We start from the raw sequence: 22,687 nt of genomic DNA, 5'->3' as shown, positions 1-22,687 counted from the left end.
CATAAAGGCACATTTATTGACATTTCAAAGGACCATGCATTCGTGTTCTCCGTCTCTGTCAATGTTAAGCCCACTGTCACATTCAATGCCTAGTCATTTTCTCTATCTTTGGCCTCCACTGGTGTGAACCCATTCAACTTGCTGCGCTCCATTGCATACTGTGACAGGTTTGTCAGACTGGTGTTTGCCTCTTTTCTTTCTCCGCTTTCCTCATCTGGCTCCTCATTTTCCTCTTCTTCCGTCCTCTCCTCACCCAGCATGGCACTGCTGGTATTTATGCATACACTCGCCCGTCGCATATCTTCATTGATGTTCCGCCGCAGCTCACGGTTCTTGTTGCGTCTGGCCAGCTTGGTGAGAGATCCAAATCGCAGGTTGAAGAGATTCTCCTCTGAGGAAGATGCTGTCTGTTGTGTTTGCGCGCTATCCTGATGGTCATACGGCTCACAGGCCCCCTTCAGCCTCAGATTGTTGAGCTTGGTGTCGATGCTCTCCTGGGAGGAAGTCTTGAAGCGGCCAGCATCAAGGCTGGCAAACAAGGCTCGCTTTTCTGGAGACAGCATGTCCAGGGAGTGAGCTCGCTGCTCTAGGCCAAGCTGTCGGCGTTCCATGCTGCGGATGGTGGCAGCCCGCTGGAGCTTGTCATGGATCTCAACACTCAGGCGCCGCCGCGTTTCACGGAACTCTGCTCGAACATTTGCCTTCCATTCAGCTGCATGAGCTTTAATCTCCCCGACCTGTGATGACAGAATAGTAAGGAAATGATCAGTAAAACATTTGGAAAGCACATATTGGCAAGACATAGTCATGGTTTTCAACTGTTCTTTCTTTAAGACCCTAAAAAACAATTTCTCAATCAGCAAAATCTTCTGCCAAAGTTAGTACCATTTTGGTTATTTCAGATGATAGATTTCTAATTTCCTGACTGGTTTTAAGTAAACAGAGCCTAGTCACATACATACAGTCACACAGTCCTGATGGATCCAAATGTTAACTTTGATTGTTGCTTATTTAATCCTGATTATCTAATGCTATAGAGAAATACTGAACCAAGTTTTCAGGGACTTAAAAATAAACTAAAAAAATACATGATTGAAGCTCCTCAGAAGGTGATTTGAGGGACAATGCCATTCCTCTTTTTAGCAAAATGACCAAAGTGCATGCTCCTTTTTACCAGTCATCTGCCCTCTCAATCTCCTGGTAGCATAGAGAGTGCAGGGGCAGCTTGTTTTAGTTGAATGTTGGTCTAGTCTGACTGACTGATTGATTCTTTATCTGACTGAGGTTTGTGATAGTATGAATCTATGGCCCCGACCAAGGCTCCGAATTATCAATAGTGTTCTGTGTATTGATAAATCCAGTGCACTGTCCTTGGTGCTAAAAAGTATTGTTCACAGAGGGTTCAAGATTGTGTCAAGTGAGGCATGCAATAAACCTTGCAATGTTCTCAAAAATGTAAGTATGATTCTGTGTTTAAGAGACTGTCTTTCTCACCAACGCCCGCTCTCTTGCAACAGTCTCTTACACACATCTGGTGTACATAGTTATTGTTTTAGGTGTAAAGCTGCACACTGGTGTAGTTGCATCTGTTTGAGCCTCTCGAGGTACAAGAGATATTACAATACTGAAAATCTGGCCTTATTTTACTCTCTACCTTTAAGGTAAAAGAGCTTTACATCTTGAACACCTGAAACAATAGCAGCCTGTTACAAGACATTTTGACAAGGTCCAAGTAACAATTAATAGGCAAAATAAGAGACCAGAGGCACAGCAGGCAGTGAGAGTGACCTTTTCTACCCCTCTAATGTAATAATGTGCAGTGTAATTCAATGAACCTAACCTCTTCTTTGGTCTTTTTAGAAAGTACTCGAAGCCAGTCTCCAATCATGCTGAGGACGGCCGCAAAGTACGCTAAGCCCACCAAGATCCAGAACCACACCAGGGGCTTGTACCATGTCATATATTGGATCCTACGGTCACCACCTCGAGGAGAAGGAAGAAATACCAAAAATAAGTCACGATTGTTTGACAAAACAGTAATATAGATCATGACAGAAACAACCATCCGTCCCATAGATCTACCTGCCACATAGTCTCCTATTCCCACTGTGGTGAGAGTGATCACAACAAAGTAGATGGCCTCTAGAGTGCTCCAGCCCTCGATGTGTTTAAAGATGACAGCAGGGATGGTGACAAAAACAATGCAGCCAGCCAGGATGAACAGGATGGTGGACGTCACTCTGATCTTAGTTTGGCTGATCTGTTTGTGTTTTTGCTGAGAAAACCAAACAGGAGATGTTATGAGAACATTACAAATCATTTAAACGGATTTAAGGGTCATAATATGATCAACAAAGCCCCAGAGGAACAAATGTGGAAAAAAAGAACAAAAACCAGCTTAAACTTGCAACTCACCTTGAATATCTTCTCAACTCTCAAGATGCTTTTCACAAAAATGGTCCCCAGCTGGTCTCCAATCCCCGCCAACAAGAAGCCAAAGAGAGGGATGCCAAATATGGCATAAAGGATGCAAAAGATTTTTCCGCCCTCTGTGCTTGGAGCTATGTTTCCATAACCTGTCACAAGCAAGGAGAAATCAGAGAAGAAGAAAAAACAGTGAAGAAACATGGTGAAGAGGAGGCGGAGGAGGTGGAGTGTTAAGAGTAAAATGAGAAGCCGAAGAAGACGATCAAGACTTTCTTATGCATACATACTAATCCATTGAAGCCTTTATGTAATGCTTGTGATGCAGGGGTCTGCGGTAAATAAGCTCCTAGAGAGACAATAATTAAGTTTCCCTTGGAGAGAATTGCATTAATTATGACCCTATAGTGACAAAGATACAATGAGGAAGCCAGGGAGACACATCAAAGACAAGAATTGCACATAATACAATTTTATTGACTACTTTGAGCAGAATAAATGTGTTTTTTATTTGTCATACTTGTGTAATCTGAAGCTAGATATCTTAGTTTGTGTATTGTAACTTCAGATACAGTATTTCAAAATAATATATCTGGGAAGAGAAGTAAATTAAGTGACTGTTCAGCGGCATTAAATGCCATTAATTAAATCTCATTAATTAAAAACAGGTCAGGGAGATTGTTCTTCACTTAAATGAAGGGACATGCAGATAATAGAGAGAGCGTATTCAATTTAATGCATCAGCTTTGATGTTATAAACATGGCTTCGAAATGGAACTATTGAAAGTGCTCAAAGCGTACATATTTCAAAGGCCTTTCACTTACAATAATTTTGCTCAATCACAAATTGTTAATACTGTGTTTGTCTTATAAAAGCAAGAAAGCCTTTTGAGGGAGAAAGAGCACTTAGAGACACTGACATAAAGTAAAACCACAGCAGTGTCCTCGATAATGTTGATCTTCACAGGTTGTTAAATTCCACTCCAGTGGGTTGCATCATTTAGCACCATCTCATGAGGCCAATGGATTTGTAAAACTCACCTGAGCTGCAGTAAGAACGGGGAGGATTTATATAGCTTTAGAGAGTTCTAATGAGAAAACATCTTTGACAAACTGAGAGGAAAAATCCCATCCAAGCACTTCAATTTCTTTTAACAAATGAATTATCGCCCGCTTAGTCTTGCATTTATTAGCTCATGTTGTTGTTTGGTGGATCATCTTTCAGATCACCAAATGAAAAGAGGAAATATTTTGAAACGAGAAGAATATAATATCGTTTTCTCTCTACACATAAGCAGCTTTGTCAGGTTGGGTGTGTATAAGTGTTAAATATTATATAGACAAATAAGTAATTATGAAATAAATGATTACATAATTATATAGATCAAATGAAAAAATTAAATTTCAATTTGTAAAGAAACATCTTTGAAGTCAAGTCATTATTACATATAGTATTTCATATCTTTTATTTAGATAAGAGTTTTAGAAGAGGGGATAATTGGCATGAAATAAAACTGTCATTGAGTTTTAAAAAAAAGACCTTATGCATTAAAAAAAAAATAGCAGATTGAACTGGTATTAGAGCATTAAAGAGTGGATTGGTTCAAACTTTACCTATGGTTGTGATGACAGTTCCAGCGAAGAAGAAGGCACTGCCCAGGTCCCAGTAACTGGAATTGTATGATGTGTCTCCAATAGGACTCACTCCTGCACTCACGGCATCTATAGCATGCTGAAAAGAGAAGGAAATTATACATTTTTATGTTAATGAGGAAGAGGAAATAATCTTATCCTTTATTTGAGTCCGTAAGATGTTAAAAGATCATTCTTTAGGTAGAAGGAAAAAATAAGAAAACATTTATGAATATATTTTCATTTTTTTTTCATCGTTTTCATGTGTTTTCTTGCACCTCAGATTTCGCTTGCAACCTCTTGTGGGGGCCCCAGCCTCCATTTTGGCAACCACTGTCCTCAAGCACAATCTTTTATATTCATTTAAGAGAATGTCCCCGGTCTGAAAGTAATTCATTGCAGAGTAATTTTAGTATTCTGCAATACACTGATGCTGCCGTTTTATTATGAAGATAAAAAATCCACCATAATAATGTCAACATGTGAAAATATTCCTCCTGTGGACATAGGTATAATAAATGTGCAATCATCTAGCACAGGATATATTAACACTATTCAGTCTCTGGCTCTTCACACGGAGCTCTTTTCTCCACTCTGCACTCCTAACCACGCAGGATTTTACTAAAGCTACATAGATTTTCACTTGCAGCGGATGGACCTTTGTCTCTCTTGTCTTTTGTGTCAGCCTTTTTCTTTGGTCCCTCACGTTTTCCTTGTACCCAGCTTGTCTAGGGAAAACATTGTGAAGCGACAATGTTGTGCATTTACTGCATCATTATTCTCATTGATCTCCTTCTGAGCTCCATTATGTAGCCATTAAAACATAATCTACTATATCGCACTCTTTCTGAATTCCCTGTTTATGGGCATTTTATGAGAAAAGCAGTTACTTTCTTATCTCAGTGGAAATAAATAGTTTGAATTTTGCAACTGGGATCAAAATAAACATCTCTTCTGCCGATATGAAAGTCAATGCCTTTGGTAAGAAATACCTTCAGCTGCTTCAGTGCATTTACCCACATGGTGAGATATAAAGTGTAGCTTCTTCATCCAGGGCAACCCCCAATGTATCCATGCAAGCTGTTTGTAAGATGCACGTCCAACTAATAAAATATGTATCAACTCTTGTGACATACATTTCAAAGCAGACGGTGTGGAGGACCACTTCCACACACATCACTGCACATGCCTACTCATAATCTTGCATGTGATTACCTCAGCTCCATCAGTGCAGCCCCCCTAATGAGACAGATTGTGGTATCTAAAATAGCCAATTGCGGTAATGCTATATCATAGGTTTTAGCAGACACAGCTACTTTATAGGGGCAATATCAAAGCAGTAATTATATAATAAACCCAAAATAGCCTAATTCTGGTGTCAAGAGAGAGCTAAAAATAGCATCACAATTGTCTGAATACTGTATGAGAAGGTCTATTTTTGTCTCTCGCTTTTTTCACAGCCAAGTTCACGCTGCATTAGAGATGTGGAAAATCCTCTCTCTCCGCAGGCACTTTTGAGACACAAGGATACTGATTTTGATTTGTGTTGCAGAGTGTTAATTAGGACGACAAAAGGTGTTTTTGTTTCTCGGGCTCTCCTCCGTTCTGATCGCACAGAAGAATCAGCAAACACGCAGACATTCTTGCAGACACACACATTAACCACCAGATGCTTGTGTTTTTATATTCTTCACTGCAGGATCATTAGAGTGCAGGCTAACTCACTGCAGATCTTTATCCTCTCAGCGTGACTTTCTAACTCACAACAGGTGGACGGCGGTGATCCAGCCAGCATGGTGCCTCACTCGCTGTGAGCAAGTGCCAAGCACTCTGCAGCACTCTCCATCATTAATGTCTATAACTTTGCCCTAACCACCTTGAGGCTTTTAAAGGTGCACAGACGACTGCCAAACAGGAAGACTCTGGTCCATCACATGTAAGACCGCTTTGAATATTGTTTTATCTTTCGGCTTTTTGTATTTTGTTTTGACATTAAAAACATATTTCTTTTTATCTTAAATATGGAGTGTTAATAAGGTGCTCAGATTCTTTACTTACACAAAGTAGACAAATACTCCATTGTATACTGTATATATTTCATTCAAAGTCTTACTCAAGTAGAAGTATACTGCACAAAAGTATTACCAATGAGCTGTACTTAAAGTAAGAGAATGAGAGCAGAATGGCTCAAGGATTTTTTTTGTACATAAAACGTATAGTCAAATAAATGTAGTGGGCTTATAAAGTGCAGTATTTCCCTCAGAAATTAATGTAACTTAGCTTAAAATCTGAATCAAGTACTTTCAATTTGTACTTAAGTACAGTAATTGAGTAAATGCAAGTTACATTCCACCACTGTATGTACAGACATTTGAAGACATAAGTATCTATAATTATTGACCTTGATAGTCACTCTCACAAATCTATAAATCCACATCACCGCAATCAACTTGAAATCACGTAGTTTATGCCGTAAAATGACGGGATTGGTTGCATGGCCTGACGTAGATTCACTGCAGGTAGCTCATTGTTTATAAAAGTTTATTTGTAAGTACTGTGAGTGACTCATCAATAAATGAGGCTTGACTCGTGTCAATTACAGTACGGCTTCACATTGTGCCAAAGTGTGAGTCATCCCGACAGCGCTGGAAAAGCCAATTAGCTCTGTTGCCTTTGCGGGGGCACAGTGGGGAGGTGGACAGCACATACTGAAGCGACATGAACAGGTCAACAGACGTCCATGGACACACATACACATTAAGTTAACACATGCTGAGGAGCAAAGTTTTACAAGTGCATGCTCTATCGTCTACTTCCGTCTCACACACACACACACACACACACACACACATAATAGATACAAAGGCTTCCCAAGGTTGCCATTTTTCTGTCAACTCCTACGCCAAACAGATCGGCACAGTGAGTCACCACTGCTGTGTCACCACAGAGGATCTTTGTCTGAGTGACAGGCTTTGACACACAACACGAACGGACCAATAACACAACCTGTTAGAGGACCAGACAGACTCTTTGATGGAGTACTTGTGAAGAAGAATGTCCTGAAGGCCTTTTCTTGAGATAGCAAAAAAAAAAATAAGAAACTCTATGAGAGTGATGAGAGAATACCAGTGTATAACTAGGGGAGCTGGAGAGTTTGTTGTGACTCCAGCCTTTTGGCTTATCAAAGGTCTCCCGCGCAGCCTTTACCTTTCGTTTCGTGTTTTCTGGGTCTCCTGGACAATTTGGTTTCAAGTCAGCTGCTTGGTAGCAGTGGTTGTGTTAATCATTTTAGTGTTTTATTTCATTAAGCACAGTTTTGTTTTTTGTGGCTGTCCAAATATAGTCCGGTACATAAACCATGTGTCATTTTTACACTTTGTTGTTTGTACAAATGTAACGGTTAAGGCGTACTATGTATATGTTAATTTTATAGGTGCCAGTATGCTAAGCTAAGCTAACTGGCTACTCATGGTAGCTTTGTTGAGCTTCTCATCCAACTCTATGCAGAAAAGCAAATATCTCAACATGCTAAACCATTCTTTTAACATATTCAATTTGTCTGATGTAATTTTGTAAATAGGTTCAGGGCAAATAACTGTTGAGACATGGTGGCATACATTTTGTGTCTGAATCTGATCATTTGTGCAGGAGACAGTCTTGTCTGTGATTCAGCTGCTGCTACTATAGTGTTGCTGATTCAAGCTGGAGGAGGTCTGTGACTACTGGCCTGTGCAATGAATAATTGATTCCCTCCGGACCACAGGCACACCATGCTAAAGGTTTTTATTTCCTTATGTCTCCAAATACTGTTATTGATTTTTTGATTTTTCTTTTTACAAATTCTGATAGCTCTTTTGTGGCTCAAAGGTTGAGTGCTGCAAGGGAAGAAGAAAAAAAGGATGCTTCTCTGAGAAGGAATAACAACAGATGTGGGTGTACAGAAGGATAGAGAGAAAAATAGGCAAGCCAATATTCACTGGAGCAGTGTTGAAAAACTACCATCGAATGGAGCCATTCTAGTGGAAAGTGGTGCAAATGCCAATGTGGTCGGTTCTGTCTTTGGGGTGATTTCATCTTAACAGAATCCGAGGGGTCCATTGTGAGTATTTAATTTACAATTCTCAAACAAAAGAAAAACACGAAAAAAAACATTATTGTAAAAAAAACAACAACTAGCTTTTAACACTTTTCTCTTCTGTAAGATCTATTGTATTAACATATGTGTTCTGCTAATTCAGTAGGTTAAGTCATGTTGGCAAAAGGGATTTGCTATTTGATCCTTGTGTCACTAACCCTTACTCTTCAAATAAAATGTCCCATACTGATGCAGAATATCTCTCTCTTTTCTTTGAGAACTTCCTCTGCTAAGGAGTGTGTGAAAATGTTCCCTCCATACCTTTTTGCAATGCCTATATTTCCTACATTTCCAACAGCAATCACTGTCGTGCAGGCCATCCTAGTTAGGCAAAGTGTTGGAGCAATGAATTAGTTGGTTAATTTATGATTTAATTAATAAGTTATGAAAATGAATTTGGTTTTAAAACCATGCTTTCCATGATGGGTTGGTAGAAACGGACTAGGAGGTGTTTGTGGACTGAACTAAGGATGGGGGAGCATAATTAATATGGTTATATTTAAAATATCCCTCTTTGGTTTTCCTAATCCCCATGCAGTGGTTTAGTCCAATTAAGGTTGGGCCAGAAGCCACTTGGGCACTGACTGTGGGAGAGTTGTTGTTGGTAGCAGCTTGTTGCGAGACTATATTATTTTATCATCTTATTGACTCTTTGTTAATTTTCCCAGGAGTTTTGTTCTTCTGTACTTGGTGAAAAATACCAATGCCTGTTTTTGCATAGACTTCCTGCCTCCTGAGCCATTCTTCAACTCAACATATTCTTTTCTACTAACCTCCAGTGCCAGGCAGCTACACCAAAATTCCTCGTGTATATAGAATTACTACCTGTAATCCTAAAGAGTGATCTCAGTCCCACTTTTTTTCCTATCAAATCCTACTTTCCACTCTGCAAACTGCCGACACATCTCAAATGATTTTCCAATCTCGCCTCCAGTTACACGTCAGCTTGATGGAGTGACCTTAAATCTCAACCTATAATTCTGGGGGTGATATCACACAGCATGTGAAGCATCGCCATAGCGTGAGCTTTAAAGCGGCTGAAACCATAAAAAAAGACATGCACAGTTAAGTCATGTGATGGATTTTTTTTCACAATCTGCTTGTTATCTGGTTCAGCTCACACAGGTATTGGTTGGGAATAAAAGCTTCTCATGCCATGTTGGTAACGTGGAACATTGCATAAACGGCATGATTCAGTTCAGTTTTAATCAACCTCTGTGTCACAGTTTAAGGCTTGTCAGTCATGTTTTATCCAGGTTCATCTGTGAGAGATCTGCCACAAAATGAATCATTCTTATAGATTTCATATTTTAATTTTATGATGAGACAGACTTTGATAGTGTCATGTAGAGTAATAAGTATCAGGGTCGCTCAGCTCCTAACGTCTTCCTGGACCTTTCAAACCTCTAAGGGCGTACTCACACTGTCGTTCTGTACCGGGCCAAAACCGTTTTTTCAGCTAAAGCCCAGTACTTTTAAGCAGTGTGAGTGCACCCGTTCCGCGCATAACAGCCGACAGCTGGACGCTTGAAAGAGGTGGGCTTTAGCAGAGCCGTTTGCACATGTACGAGCACGAGCGTGCGCACGTGTACGAGCACGAGCACAAGCCCTACAGCGGTAGCAGTATGTGCGCCTGTTCGGACATAGTAAATAGAAGGACGGACCATGTGCGGACATTTAACAACAACAACAATGGCGGTGAAAGGTTCACGTTGGTGTGATGCGGAGGTGGAGTGTTTACTGCAGATTTGGTCGATGAAAATATTCAAAAACAGTCGACAAGAACACAAAAACTCAGAGGTCTGTGGAAATATTTGTAAACAAAGCCACACACACGCCATCAATGCGTATTACGTGTTACGGCGTGATGGCGTATGGACAGCAAGAAGCATTGGCCGAGGCCCAGGCAGTGTGAGTACAAACGGGGCTGGGGCGCGGGGGGAGAGGGAGGGGGGACAAATACCCTAAAGCCCGGGTCCCGGTGCGGAAGGACAGTGTGAGTGTGCCATTACTAAACTTCCTGTTAAAAAAATATCTCACACAGGGTTTAGATAGAAGAGGAAACTGGGCTTCAAATGTTTCTTACAATAAACACAGCAGTGCATTTGTGGCCGTGAGCTAGATTCCTTTTTTAAAACGTGTGGGTGTTGGTAAGCCTCACTCTGGAATTTCATATTGTACTAATACATTTATTATTGAGGGTATGAAGCATTCAGATACAACTTGGCCATAAATGTATTTCTCAAAACAACCCACTATGCAATTGTAAATAAAATAAGATGTAGGTTGTTTACAAGTTCTATTTGTTTGCACATGAATTGAAGACAACAAAATCCATAAAGGCCTTATTAAATTACATTTCACAATCTTCCACTCATAGCAGCAACGATTTAGCATAAAGGTCACGCTGAAGGGCCTTATTTTCTAATAGGATAAACATCAAGATGGTTCTTTGACCCTTTCTGCGAGATTACGTTTATGTACTGTTATGTAACATAAAACTGCATGTGCTCGCGTGTACTGTACAGTTTATTTGCAAACAGATGTGACATGTCACCAAGAATTATGGGTATCCCTGTGATGCCCTTGAAGATATTAATGTGCTTCCTGTTGAAGGGTGGACCTGCCTCTGAGTCTGCTAATGACATTTAGTAGAGGTCGTGTCTCCTGATGGTGCTTTAGTCACTGTATAAATTATGTATTGTCTCATCGACACAACAGAAAGACACCTAAGAAAATCACTGTCAAACTGCCTATCAATTAGCACTATTAATGTAATGACAACCCTCTGTTAGTGAAAAAAGTTGACTGAGTTCAATGTAACCCTCGATTCTTATAGATCTCAACTTCGATTCAGAGAATGGATCATTCCAAACCACTCACTTCCATACATTTTTCGGGACTGAGTGCCCCTAAATGGAGACGTACAATAACAACAATGCAGACTACTGAAGGCTAAGAATTTGCAACAAATACTACACTTGAGAAATGAAAGCAAAATGTACAGTCACTGCAGTGGGTTCACATTTGTAGAGTGGCTGAGGAGTGGACTCAAGTGCTCCAAGTTAACGCTAACACAATCTCATAATGATGCTTAAGCCATGAATGCACATTCATGAGGTGAAAACAAGTTCATTTTTTTAACTGTGGTCTCGACTCAAAAGGTCCACTTACTAGCTTTTCTGAGCTATCAACTGCATGTCATAATCTTTATTAATGAATGGAACAGGCGTAGGTGTCATCAAATACGTATCCATACATGACCACTTATGATCACATGGCTGACAATAGCCGTAAAGGAGCAACTTTATCATTCATTTGGACAGTTATTGTCACATATCATACATTGTTATTATTAAAATTATAAGTATTAAAGCCGCTACTCAATATTTAAAATAAAAATACTGTGTTTTATTTAAAACAAACATGACTGTTACATATTCTGTAAAATGATTCCTTCCTGTGATGGACCCTGGAATTGAAGGTTTAGTTTTCTAAATGTAATCTGGACATACAAGGATGTCGCATCCAAGCATTTCAAGATCATGTGACAAGCTAATGAAACCAGCATTAATTAACCTCTAATTACCCCTGATAGCATCATCTAGAAAATTGCTGCTGTAAAAGGTCAGTCCTCTGTCTTTCTTCCTCTCATCTACCAATCAAACACAATGACTCAGATAATTTTCATTCAGTTACTCTTATTGTCTTATGTGCTTACAAACAAATATGTTCCATGACTGATGAAAAGATTCAATAAATGCAATGTACTATTCCTGGAGCTTTCTGAGCAGTTGGAAGGAGGACATTTAAAAACCATGCCTCACTTTGTCTAAAACTCCAAAAGCTCATCTTCATTTTCAACCACTCACCTTGATGAGGGCCTCCAGCTCATCAGGAGTAACACAGGGGTGTCTCTCCAGGAAGGAAGCCTTCTCCAGAGTGATACTGGTCTTCTGGTTGCTCTCGAATGGCTGCTCCAGTGCCCTGAATGCCAGACCTCCACAAACCAGGTAGAGAACGACAACGATGAACACAGCCAGCACCGTCTTCCACTTCATCACTGAGTGGAGCGCAGCAATCGTGCCATCATAGCTGGCATCCATGCTGGCCACCACGCTGGCAGAGCGGGAGGAGATGGACAGGCGCGGCAGTGGACAATGACCATTGGCCTTGGGGTCACAGCCCATGGGGTTCTGCATGGTGGCCACACTGGCCTGGACAAGCGTTGACTTGGCAGTGCAAGACTGGACCTTTTTGGGAGGGACCACCATGTTGGTCTGTAGCGCTGAGAGGAAAGAGAGGACTACATTAATTTATGTTTGTCTTGTTTAGATCTGTGTTGGAGGAAACCAAGATGGAAACAGTTATTCTGTATCTTCTGAAAGGGAGTCTGATTATTTTAGGCAAATGAAAGTTAACACGCTGTTCTTGGCTGAATCCCCTGAATCTGTTGACTGGACATGAAAAAAAAATGTGAGACAGATTAAGTGTTGAGGAAAAACTTCTTCTCAGATGTTGTTTCGCAGTCTTTGAGGCTTTTTCACTGAGTTTGAAATTATTACACGCTGTCTGTGTATCTACACATCTCCAGTCCAGGCCTGTGATGACCAGTCGGTTATAATAATAATATATACATAATAATATATATATATAATAATGAAATGAACGCATGAAACAGGTTTAATTACATTATTCTCCCACCTTTAAGATTTCAATTGGTTTACCGGTACATGTCAAATACAGTAAAAAAATCCTTGTTATAAAAGTACAACAAATAAACTCTTCAATGCTTGAAGCAAAAATTGGATCTATATAGGTTTCAAAATTGATTGCCTCACTCTGTACCTGGGGAAGGGCTCAAAATATTGTATTTTTCTAAATTGAATAAAGTAAATAATTTAAAGGGAGTCCTTGGGAGGCAGAGATCAATGCACAGATTTGGACTCAAGTAAGACATGCGTCTGTTTTGCACAATGAACACTACTTTATAAAGACATAAACACAAGGGCATCACATCCGTTGAAAGTATAATCTTCTGCATGAAGCATTAAAAATGATTTCCTTCTATTGCTCTGAGCTAATATAGTGCTCTTCATAAATCCAACGCTCCATGCTTTCAGCAAAATAGCCTGTTATCCAACCGGTGTCAAAGTCGTCATCTCAACATTTTAACATGCAGAGAAATTGTTGCCGGGTCTATATATACAAAAGCCATTATTCCTGTGAAATGAAGCCTCGGAAGTCTGCAGCTACTGCCTCAACCACTAATGCAGAACACCTTCAAATTGAATTATTGTAATCAATGAAAGCCCTAAAGAAAAATGAATAAAAGCCATTCTAAATGAATACACCAACAACAGTTTGATTGATATTCCCTCGACTACACAATAATAAAAAAACGTTTGTATATCCCATGATGTACTGTTATATACACAGTAAGTAAAAATAAGAAAAAACGCAAACCCTTCGCAGCTACAGCTTTACAGTGTGTGGAGGTGGAGGTGAAATTTGAGTTACCCTCTTTGCTGAGAAGCAGGATTCAATTTTTCTAATAGACTGTAAGAGGGGGAAGGATAAGTGCCACTTTGAGTCATTGGCTCCTGGGCGGGTTTTTATAACAAATGCAAGGGTGCTGAAGCAGGTCAACCAAGTGGCAAGAAGCACCTATGAGGCAGCCAAATTTAGATTCCTTTAACGTATATTAAGCACAGTATAAGCTATTCGGAGCTCCAGCCTTCACCTCTCATGCCCCATCTCTCTCAGATGGGAGAGTGTGGTGTGCCTCAGAGCCATGGGTGGAGCCTGCTGTTGTCTACAATGATGCAACTCTCGTAGGTATATGAAATGGATCTGTTTCAGAGAGGCACTCTTTTGTTTACTGGGCTAGGATCACTTATGGGATATGCTAAGTAATGTACGCACTCGCACACGCACACATCACTTCTCATCCCACCCTGATGAGTCAAGGGCGTACGGGAAGAGTCTTATTCTCTGATCCAGGGGGCTATGAATCTTGTTAGTTAATGCTTGTATCAATGTTGAATCGATAACAGCAAAGTGATGTCAAAAGCTTAGGAAGGTGTAAAACTGACACTTTTAATTTATAGTACATGCCTTTAAGGGCGGCGGCTGGCTATTTTTAGAACATGAGATGAATTAGAAAATTAAGTCTGAGAGGTGAAATAGCAGGGAGAATATAACACTACATTAATATCTTCTGCTGTATTTGGAGCAGTCACGTCAATGGATACGTTTGAACATCTCCCGGTTAGTGAATTGCAAATTTACTGTCTTACTGTGACATTCATTGCTCTTCATCTCTCATTAAATAAATCAGCTCTATATGCCACAGCTATACACTGTATAGGGCAGTTCAGAAAGCTGGAGCCCATTGACTTTAGTACAGCTATTTAAAAAAAGAAACTGCTAAGTAATAAAAATCTCAAGTATAGAATGTATGTCTATATCTAAGTTTTAAATCAGAGAGGCAATATAATGTTACTGAGATTTTTGATGCTGTGTGTGGCATTCATCTAAAATCCCTTTTCAAACCACTGAACTTGCTTTATATTGATTTTTGCAAATTAAATAAGGCCTGAGTGGAAAGCAGTGCCTTTTATCTGAGTCTCTCTCTCTCTCTCTCTCTCTCTCTCTCTCTCTCTCTCTCTCTCTCTCTCTCTCTCTCTCTCTCTCTCTCTCTCTCTCTCTCTCTCTCTCTCTCTCTCTCTAGATGAAGGCAATGATGATGGCAAATGAAACATGGCATCAACCGTTACCACACCGTTCAGTGGGAAACTGGAAACATTCAGTTTGTCAACACTTCAGCATGTCAGCTGCATATCATATGTGTACAAAAGCTTTATTTCCGCACTGACAAACAAAAAGCTAAATTAGCAGTGATAGTAAACACGAGGGCACATTTTGGGTTCGGCTCAGGTCGGCCCAGTTATTCCCTATGGCACTAGACAGGTTTTGGGCGTTAAACTCACCACCTGAGACTCCAAATCAAGCGTCAAGTGTGCCTCAATCACACATGAAGGTCAAGGACTTCCGGCTGAAACTAATTTCAAAGTAAAACTTGGGACGTTGCAAGTAGTCTGTCTGCAGTTGTATTCTGTAACTCAATCTAACTATCTATATCTCAAAGCACAATGAGAACATTTCACTTCAATAGAAAAGATGTATCCTCATGCTATTGTACCTATATTTAAAAATATATAGCCTGTTTACCGTGGGCGCACAGATGAGGAGTCATAGGAGGAGTCATTTCCTGTGATATTAATAATTTTAATCCACAGTGAGTGACCAGCCATGTCTGCTAGTTAGAATCGGATATCATAGCTTCATATAGAGAATTTCGTGTGACAATTCCTTTAGGCTACATTGATATTTACGCAACAACTTGAAATGGCTTTATTTTGACAGCTTTCCGTTTTCACGCTGGTTATTTTTTTTGCGAGCTTGAAGCAATTAAAGCTCCGCTCCCCAGCAGCGTTTCCCTGCACAACTGAGCCCAAGGAGAATGGAGAATAAAGAAAAAACCCCGACCGCTTTGCCTCGTTAAGAGTCCTTTTTGCAGAATAAAAGCATAGGCTACAAATAAGAGAAAATACAGTAGAAATGGACAAAATAAAGAATAAGAAATTGTGCAAAATTGTTGAAGCCTTGAAAATGACTCCGCCTGGTGTTATTTATTGTGCCTCAGGTATCTCCATGAGATGTTGCTGAGATGAGTAATATTACATAACATTTCGGCACATATCCAAAGTTATCAGACAATAAGAATGCAGTATTCACTAACCTTGTTCGGGGTCCCAGTTAACTTGTTTCCTTGGGTTTTCTATTGGAAATTTCATCTCTTATTGTTTGTTCTCAACCAGAATGGCTATGGAAATGTTGGACAATCCGTCTATCAAAATAAAGAAAAATACTCAAAACACGAGGGATCCTCCTACATCTTCTCAGCATCTTGTTTTCCCTGGATGCGCGTGTAAATTGTACGGAGGAATAAACGTAGCGCAAAACCGCATTGTCTGCATCTGCTGCCCCCCTCCTTTTTTTTCTCTACCTCGCTTGGACGACGCGCGGTGCTCGTCTGACAAGAACGATGCTTGAGACCTTTCACCGAGCTGCCGCACCGCTCCGGGGACCAAACCACATCACGCCTCACACTCAAACACGCACACGCGCACACATCAGTGGTCCGGTCCACAAACACATCCAGAGTGTGTCCAGAAAAAGCAACTTTACCCACGCGTCACGCCGGCATCGAGAACAACGGGGAAGGATGCTCTCCTCCCTTTTATTCCCAAAGCGCTCCGCTCCACCTGCTCTTTAGCCTACTGTAACTAGCTGGAAATTTCCCCCTAGATTTGCATCAGCTACATTTTCGTTAATTTTTCATAATCCGTTTTTGAAAAGGCCTATTGACTGTTTTCTTTATCCCCCCCAAACAGGATTATCCTCTCGTCGTTTGGCAACCGGGGACGGAGCACATGGCGCAGGGCGGCAAGTCATAGATGTACGCCAAATCAGCGGCAGACTTAAACCATTACATCATTCACATGAATGGGAAACAGTGCATTATTAATGAACTAAAGCCGGGGAACCTCCTCCATCTCGTCAGACCCCTAAGCTGTGTAAACCTGTCTGAGACCCTTGATGGGGTTGCCTGTTTTAGGGTGCCATGATGGTTTTCAAGTTAAAGACATACTAGACACTTTGGTTTTTGCACCAATTATAATAAAACATCTAGGAGTTGTTCTATGAAAACAAAAGGCCTATTTCTTTCAAATTTTGTTCACAAACGTGTTGAAATCTGTGTCTGTGTGCACTTCTGGAGATAACCCATCCAGCTGACAGGTGTCACGTAAAAGGCCATTTGTTATGCTTATATTTTTGTTCAGTGTATATTTAAAGGACCGTACTGTTGTTTTTGTACGTTTTGTCCACCCATTTATGGAGTTTTTACTTTATTTTAATATATTCCAATTCATTAACTGCGTGAAAGTATAGGCTTGCAAAGATCTGAAGCATGCTTGAGAACTGCCTATATCTTTTTTAAAGGTATGTTACTGCAAATGTAATACAATCCTAACTTGTAAATACAATAATAATCCCTATTTTACAGTGAAAACAGTTACTCATTACCATTGCTACAACATATTCAAAAGGGGAAACACACCACAATATTTTTAAAAACTAAAGTGACTTCAAATTGATTTAAATTAATCAAATCATGGTTAAGAAAAATGGAAAAGAAAATATAAAACAAAGAAAGGGAGCTTTGAATATGGATTTAACATGTAGATACAGACAGACCTTGAAAAAAATCCAAAACAATCAGGCATTTTTTGAAAAGGAATCAGGACTGATGTAACATATGCTATATGAATTAATTAATTCAATCAAACCTTAATTTAAGCTTCAAAAATCAAAGAAGTGAATGAAAGAAGACACTCAGCATGTAGAACCATGGCAGGGGAGGATATGCACAGTGGGAAAATGTGAAGTGAAACTAGACTTGAAAAGACCTTTTTCACATGTCACTTTCAAACACGTGTAATATCATTCATTACTGCGTTCCATTGCAATTATGGCTGCAGGTGAGCCATAATTGCTTGTATTAGTCCCACCTGTTCCTTTCATGTTGACAGGCTGAATATGTTCTTTGAATCTGGTTTATTTTGGAACGATAAAGAAAGGGGGCCTTAAAGGTTCAAATTGTAATTTTGTGTTGAATGAAGTTTTTCTCATGGAAAAGAAAAGAGCACTCTGATTCATTTCCAGCCTAAAATAATAATGCAAACAGACTATAACGTTTCGACACGTATAGTAGTGTGTAGTGTGTCTTCAAACTGAACAAAGACAAAGCAAACACACTCTAAACCTGCAGGTGAGCAACCTTAGATAATTGGTTGAACAGTATTTCTTATCTACGGGATAATGAATCCATGAGTGGAAGCTGTCATTGTCAGTGTCCAAATGCCACACCCCATGCACCACAGTCACAACAGGAACAAAAAAAATACAAGCGTCTGTCTCATGTACCAGATTCAAGAAAAAGTCAGGTTTATAACATCCTGAGATACAGACTGACACTAGAAACCCATTTAAAACATGTTTTCTTATAGCCTTTACCCTTTACTGATGGATGCAATACTTGTATTCTTTGTATTTTGTATTTTTTTATATTTGTAACTTTAAGCGATATCTGTGTCCTTGTGTTCCTGATGTGATTGTGGTTGATGGGATGTGGCATTTGGACAGTGTTGGAAGATTAGTCTGTTTGCACTGTTAAAGGCTCCGTCCTTGAGCTGACAGGGACCTGATTCAGCTGCATGCTGCTGGAAGATGCAAAGAGAAATAAAGACTTTCTCAGCTCATCACAATTGAAAAAATAGTCCTGTGTTAGTCCTGTGTAGCCCACTGGGGTTTACACATTTTTAACAGCATGAGAAAACAGTAGGAATGTGTAGTTGTTGTCTAATTAATTTAAGAATACAGCATGTGGTATTGATAGACCATTTACTTCATACGTTAATTTGTACCCTTTTAAGGAGGTAACAAAATCAAACTGTTGAACACTGGAAATAAACTAAATGAAGCACAAATGTATTTGTGGTTAAACCATACTAGGAGCAGAATTAACAATGCGCTGCTGTCATTATGTTCCGATAACTGACATGCATTCAGTTGAATCAGTATATATATTTGTTGCATTCTGTGTTTTCCCACTTGGTCAGTTATTTTAGGCAACTAAACCTAACCTGACAAACTACAAATGTTATTTACATATTATCATATCATACTCTCATACAGGACTTTTTATATTGCACACTGCAAAAATAGTAATTTGATCTGTGTACATCTACCTGTAGACCAGCCAAGAATAGAACAAAATACATTAAACACGTGTAAAACTAACAGCTTTGTACTTTTCCTTTAACCTACAATCATTTTTGTGCCCTGTAATGCTTTTTAGTGTATTTTATTCACTGATGTGTTTTATCGTTCAATCATGGAATCAAAAACTGAGTTTGAGAATAGTTTTTAGGGGCAAGCTCCTGGAGGCTGAGGGGACGTAGCTGAGGGTCATTGTTTTGATTACAGGAGGTTGATTTCTTCCATTTGGCACACTTTGTTGAACCATCTTTCTGCTTTCTCTTTGTAGCATCTGCACACACACGCACACACACTCTCTCTCTCCCTCCCTCTCTCTCTCTCTCTCTCTCTCTCTCTCTCTCTCTCTCTCTCTCTCTCTCTCTCTTTCAAAACTTTCCTCCTTTGCAGCTTTGAAGAGAAGTGTAGTACATTTATACATTTATTTACATAATGTCATCTGCATTATAATGCCAAAGACTAGATTAGAATGACAAGTACATAATAAATAAGATGTGTGAACAAATGTGAGTTTTGTTGTTGTGCGCTGCCACAACACTCAGTGGTACAGTTATGATAACAAGCAGGTGAAATTGGGTGCTCATCCAGGGTCAGTTTTCTCACATTACAGTGAAATAAAAACAGACCCAAAACACTTTATTCAACCGCTTCTAATAAGAAATTATTATTTTCTAATCCTGCCATTAGATCAGATAGGCCTACTATATGAATGTGCAGTTAGCAAAAATGAGGCCCTTTCTCCTCTCTAGTGAGAAAGTGTGTCTTTTCTATGGACTCTGTGGAGGAGAGTCCTGGTTTCAGAGACACTGTAGAAGGACAGAACACCTGCACTATGATCCAGGTATTATTATTATTATTATCAAAGTACCTAGTCTGTAAAGTGTCCTGAGATAACTTTTGTTATGATTTGGCACTTTAAATAAATTTGGATTGAATAAAGTTGAATTGAATAACCAAGCATCTTGCCCTGGACTGGGAAAAATACATTAACAAAAGAGTGTATTTGTGGTAACCTAACCAAAATAATGTCAGCTAGATAGAAAAAAACTAAAGCGTCTCTACAGAAAAACACTTGTTCAACTGTAAGTAGAAAACTGATATAAGTGAAAGGTTAGTGAAACATGGGCTCTTTGCTGAGACACGTCGGACAACAGGCTTTATCCCAGCAATACACATCTAGTAAGCCAGACTATAATGACCAGCGAGAACAATATAGCCTGGCTGCAGTTTATAGGCTTCACACTGGCTTTACTTGCCGCACCCTGTTTGTCTAAAGTTCAAATGGTGGCTCCAAAAATCTCACTTCCACACGGAAAAATATGAATATTAAAGGTTGAATATGTAGAATCTTCATAAAAGCTTTATTTATAAAAAACGAATACACCCACGGGGCGTTTTGAGCAGTACAGAATGAAAGTATTGCTTTTCCATAAAAAAATATATTTAGTCTGAATAAATATTTTAAACATTTTTTTATGGGTTTGACAATGACTTTCTGTCACGTTCTGTTTACACTGTACCAGCCAATAGTGTCCGGCATTGCAGGGTTGCCAGGGTTGTCCGTTGTTTGGGGGCAGCTACTGTAGGCTGGCACTAAGTGAAGTGGTGTTTGCCAATCCTGCCGCTGCTTATTTGTCCCAGCAGCTGAGTGACTGACGGACAAAAACAGAGTCAATATTGGCCAAGCACTCACTCGATGGACTGAGATAAAGGAGATCAACGGCATTAAAGCTAACTTTCATGTTTACTTAGCTGTAACGGTAACTGGAGTCAAACTCCTCTGCAATACTTTTGTGGTGCGATTTGCAGGAGGGGATGGGTTCAAACATTCAAACAGACTGGAACAGACTCCGGTCTCCTGTAGGCTACTGGGCCGGGTCTGACCAATCTGGCAACCTGACTGCTGGAATTATTTTCTGTTGTTGCGACTACGATCTTGAGACACTAGATGGCAGTGTTCTGCTCATTCTCCATATTCAACCTCTAATGGTGAATGTAGTATGGGCCTAATTGTGTCTACTTTTCTTTCTGCTAGCATTATGTGTTGTTGTCAGTGGGATCAAAGCAAAGCAAAAATATTTATTGCATTAAAAATGATTTTAACAATCATAAAGTATGGGGATTTTATTGAAATCTTGCCATGTTGTTAGTTCTGTTGTGTGTGTGTCTGAGTGGGTGGATTTGAGGCGTGGACTTTCCTTACGCATGAGCGTGATGACGCAGGCAATCATAGCAACCAGCATGGCGACGGGGAAGCTCAACTTCGCCGCTCAGCTGCTTATAAGCTAGTATTAGGATGTTACCTTTACGTTAACTTCATTATCTTTCACCGTTGAAATGTTTGCAGTTATGTACACTGTAGTTTCTGGATGTGTCCGAGCTCTGCCTTCGTTGCCCCCAGAATATTTCGGAGGATAATGGGATACGATGAGTATAAACTTACCATGGACTCGAGAATAGGTGTGTAAATACTATTAGCATTAGCTAGCTGTTGGCTTGTTAATCAGCAGCAAATCCATAACGTAAAACTGGGACGTAGTTAAGTAGCTTGGGACACGATGCTTCAGTTAACGTTAACGCTAGATAACAGTAGGTTACTTTATTTTGCTACTTTGAGATGAGGACGACATGTTGCTGTGTCGTACGTTTGATGTTACTGTGTTCACAAAGGTATTGGTTTTTAAGATATGACCATTTATTACTGTAAACACGAACTAACGTTGTTAGGTAGTTAACGACCGAAATAAACAAATGTATGAACAAACTAAAATCAAAGTAAAATCGGCCAATAGCGGGGTTTTTTTGCAGATTAAAACATTATATTATAATATCTATCTATCTATAGTATAATAAATCTGACCAAAATTCAAAAACCCAAAAGGTTTTCAATTTTACAAAGATATAAAAAAGTATTTTTTAAAGTAACAAGTCATTTTTTGACACTTTTGAGAAGTTGTATGCATTGATTGAGCGATTTCAATTTTATTTCAAACATACAAGAAAGAAAACAGAAAATGTCATACAGAAAATTATATTTTACAACTAAATTAATAAAGATACTTGAATAACAAATATTATATTTATATATTAATCTCTTTTGACATGTCCAAAAAGGAGTGTGAAGAAGCATACACTTATTTACCCCCCACCCTCCATAGTTCAATTCAATTCAATTCAATTTTATTTATAGTGCCAAATCATAACAAAAGTTATCTCAGGACACTTTAAAAAACTAAGTGAAGACCACACTCTAGTTCAGTGTTAGATACCTAACAGCTTCCTCTGCCATACATTTATTAATTTATTTTTTTAATTTTTTAGAATTTTATTTCCTCAAACTCAAGCAAAAATATTTTTTACTTAACATGTAAAACAGGTACAAAAGTTTATCATTTATTTCTCTGTTTCCTATCAAATATATATATTATAATTTCCTTCACATTTCTTTAATTTAATCCAAAAATTCTAAATGAAATGCTTGGTTGATAAATGGCTCAGATATTTAAGCATTTATTAAAGCTGTACATTCATAATTTGTCAGTCAATCAAGCTATTAGTTGACTGAGGGGGTCAATATTTCCATATCCATCT

The 22,687-nt window shown here is 39.2% G+C and overlaps 1 protein-coding gene across 2 annotated transcripts; it reads right to left on the bottom strand.

Moving 5' to 3' along the window:
• Positions 1 to 89: 89 nt before the first annotated feature.
• kcnk10b (potassium channel, subfamily K, member 10b) lies at positions 90 to 16,050 on the bottom strand (the record flags this gene model as incomplete). 2 transcript variants are annotated; one of them, XM_083924781.1, is made up of 7 exons in its annotated part: positions 90 to 737; positions 1,841 to 1,983; positions 2,083 to 2,275; positions 2,416 to 2,576; positions 4,039 to 4,156; positions 12,064 to 12,497; positions 15,996 to 16,050. In XM_083924781.1, the coding sequence occupies 7 exons, from the start codon at positions 16,048 to 16,050 to the stop codon at positions 90 to 92; spliced, it is 1,752 nt and encodes a 583-aa protein (XP_083780907.1). The 2 variants fall into 2 exon arrangements, with proteins under 2 accessions (XP_083780907.1, XP_083780908.1); XM_083924782.1 differs by having other exon boundaries at positions 12,064 to 12,479.
• Between the last annotated feature and the right edge of the window lie 6,637 nt (positions 16,051 to 22,687).

Source organism: Echiichthys vipera (assembly GCF_963691815.1).
Source record: "Echiichthys vipera genome assembly, chromosome: 12".
Classification (NCBI taxonomy): Eukaryota; Metazoa; Chordata; class Actinopteri; order Perciformes; family Trachinidae; genus Echiichthys; species Echiichthys vipera.
Note: the sequence above shows the minus strand (reverse complement) of the source record. Positions and strands in the feature narration are given on the sequence as shown.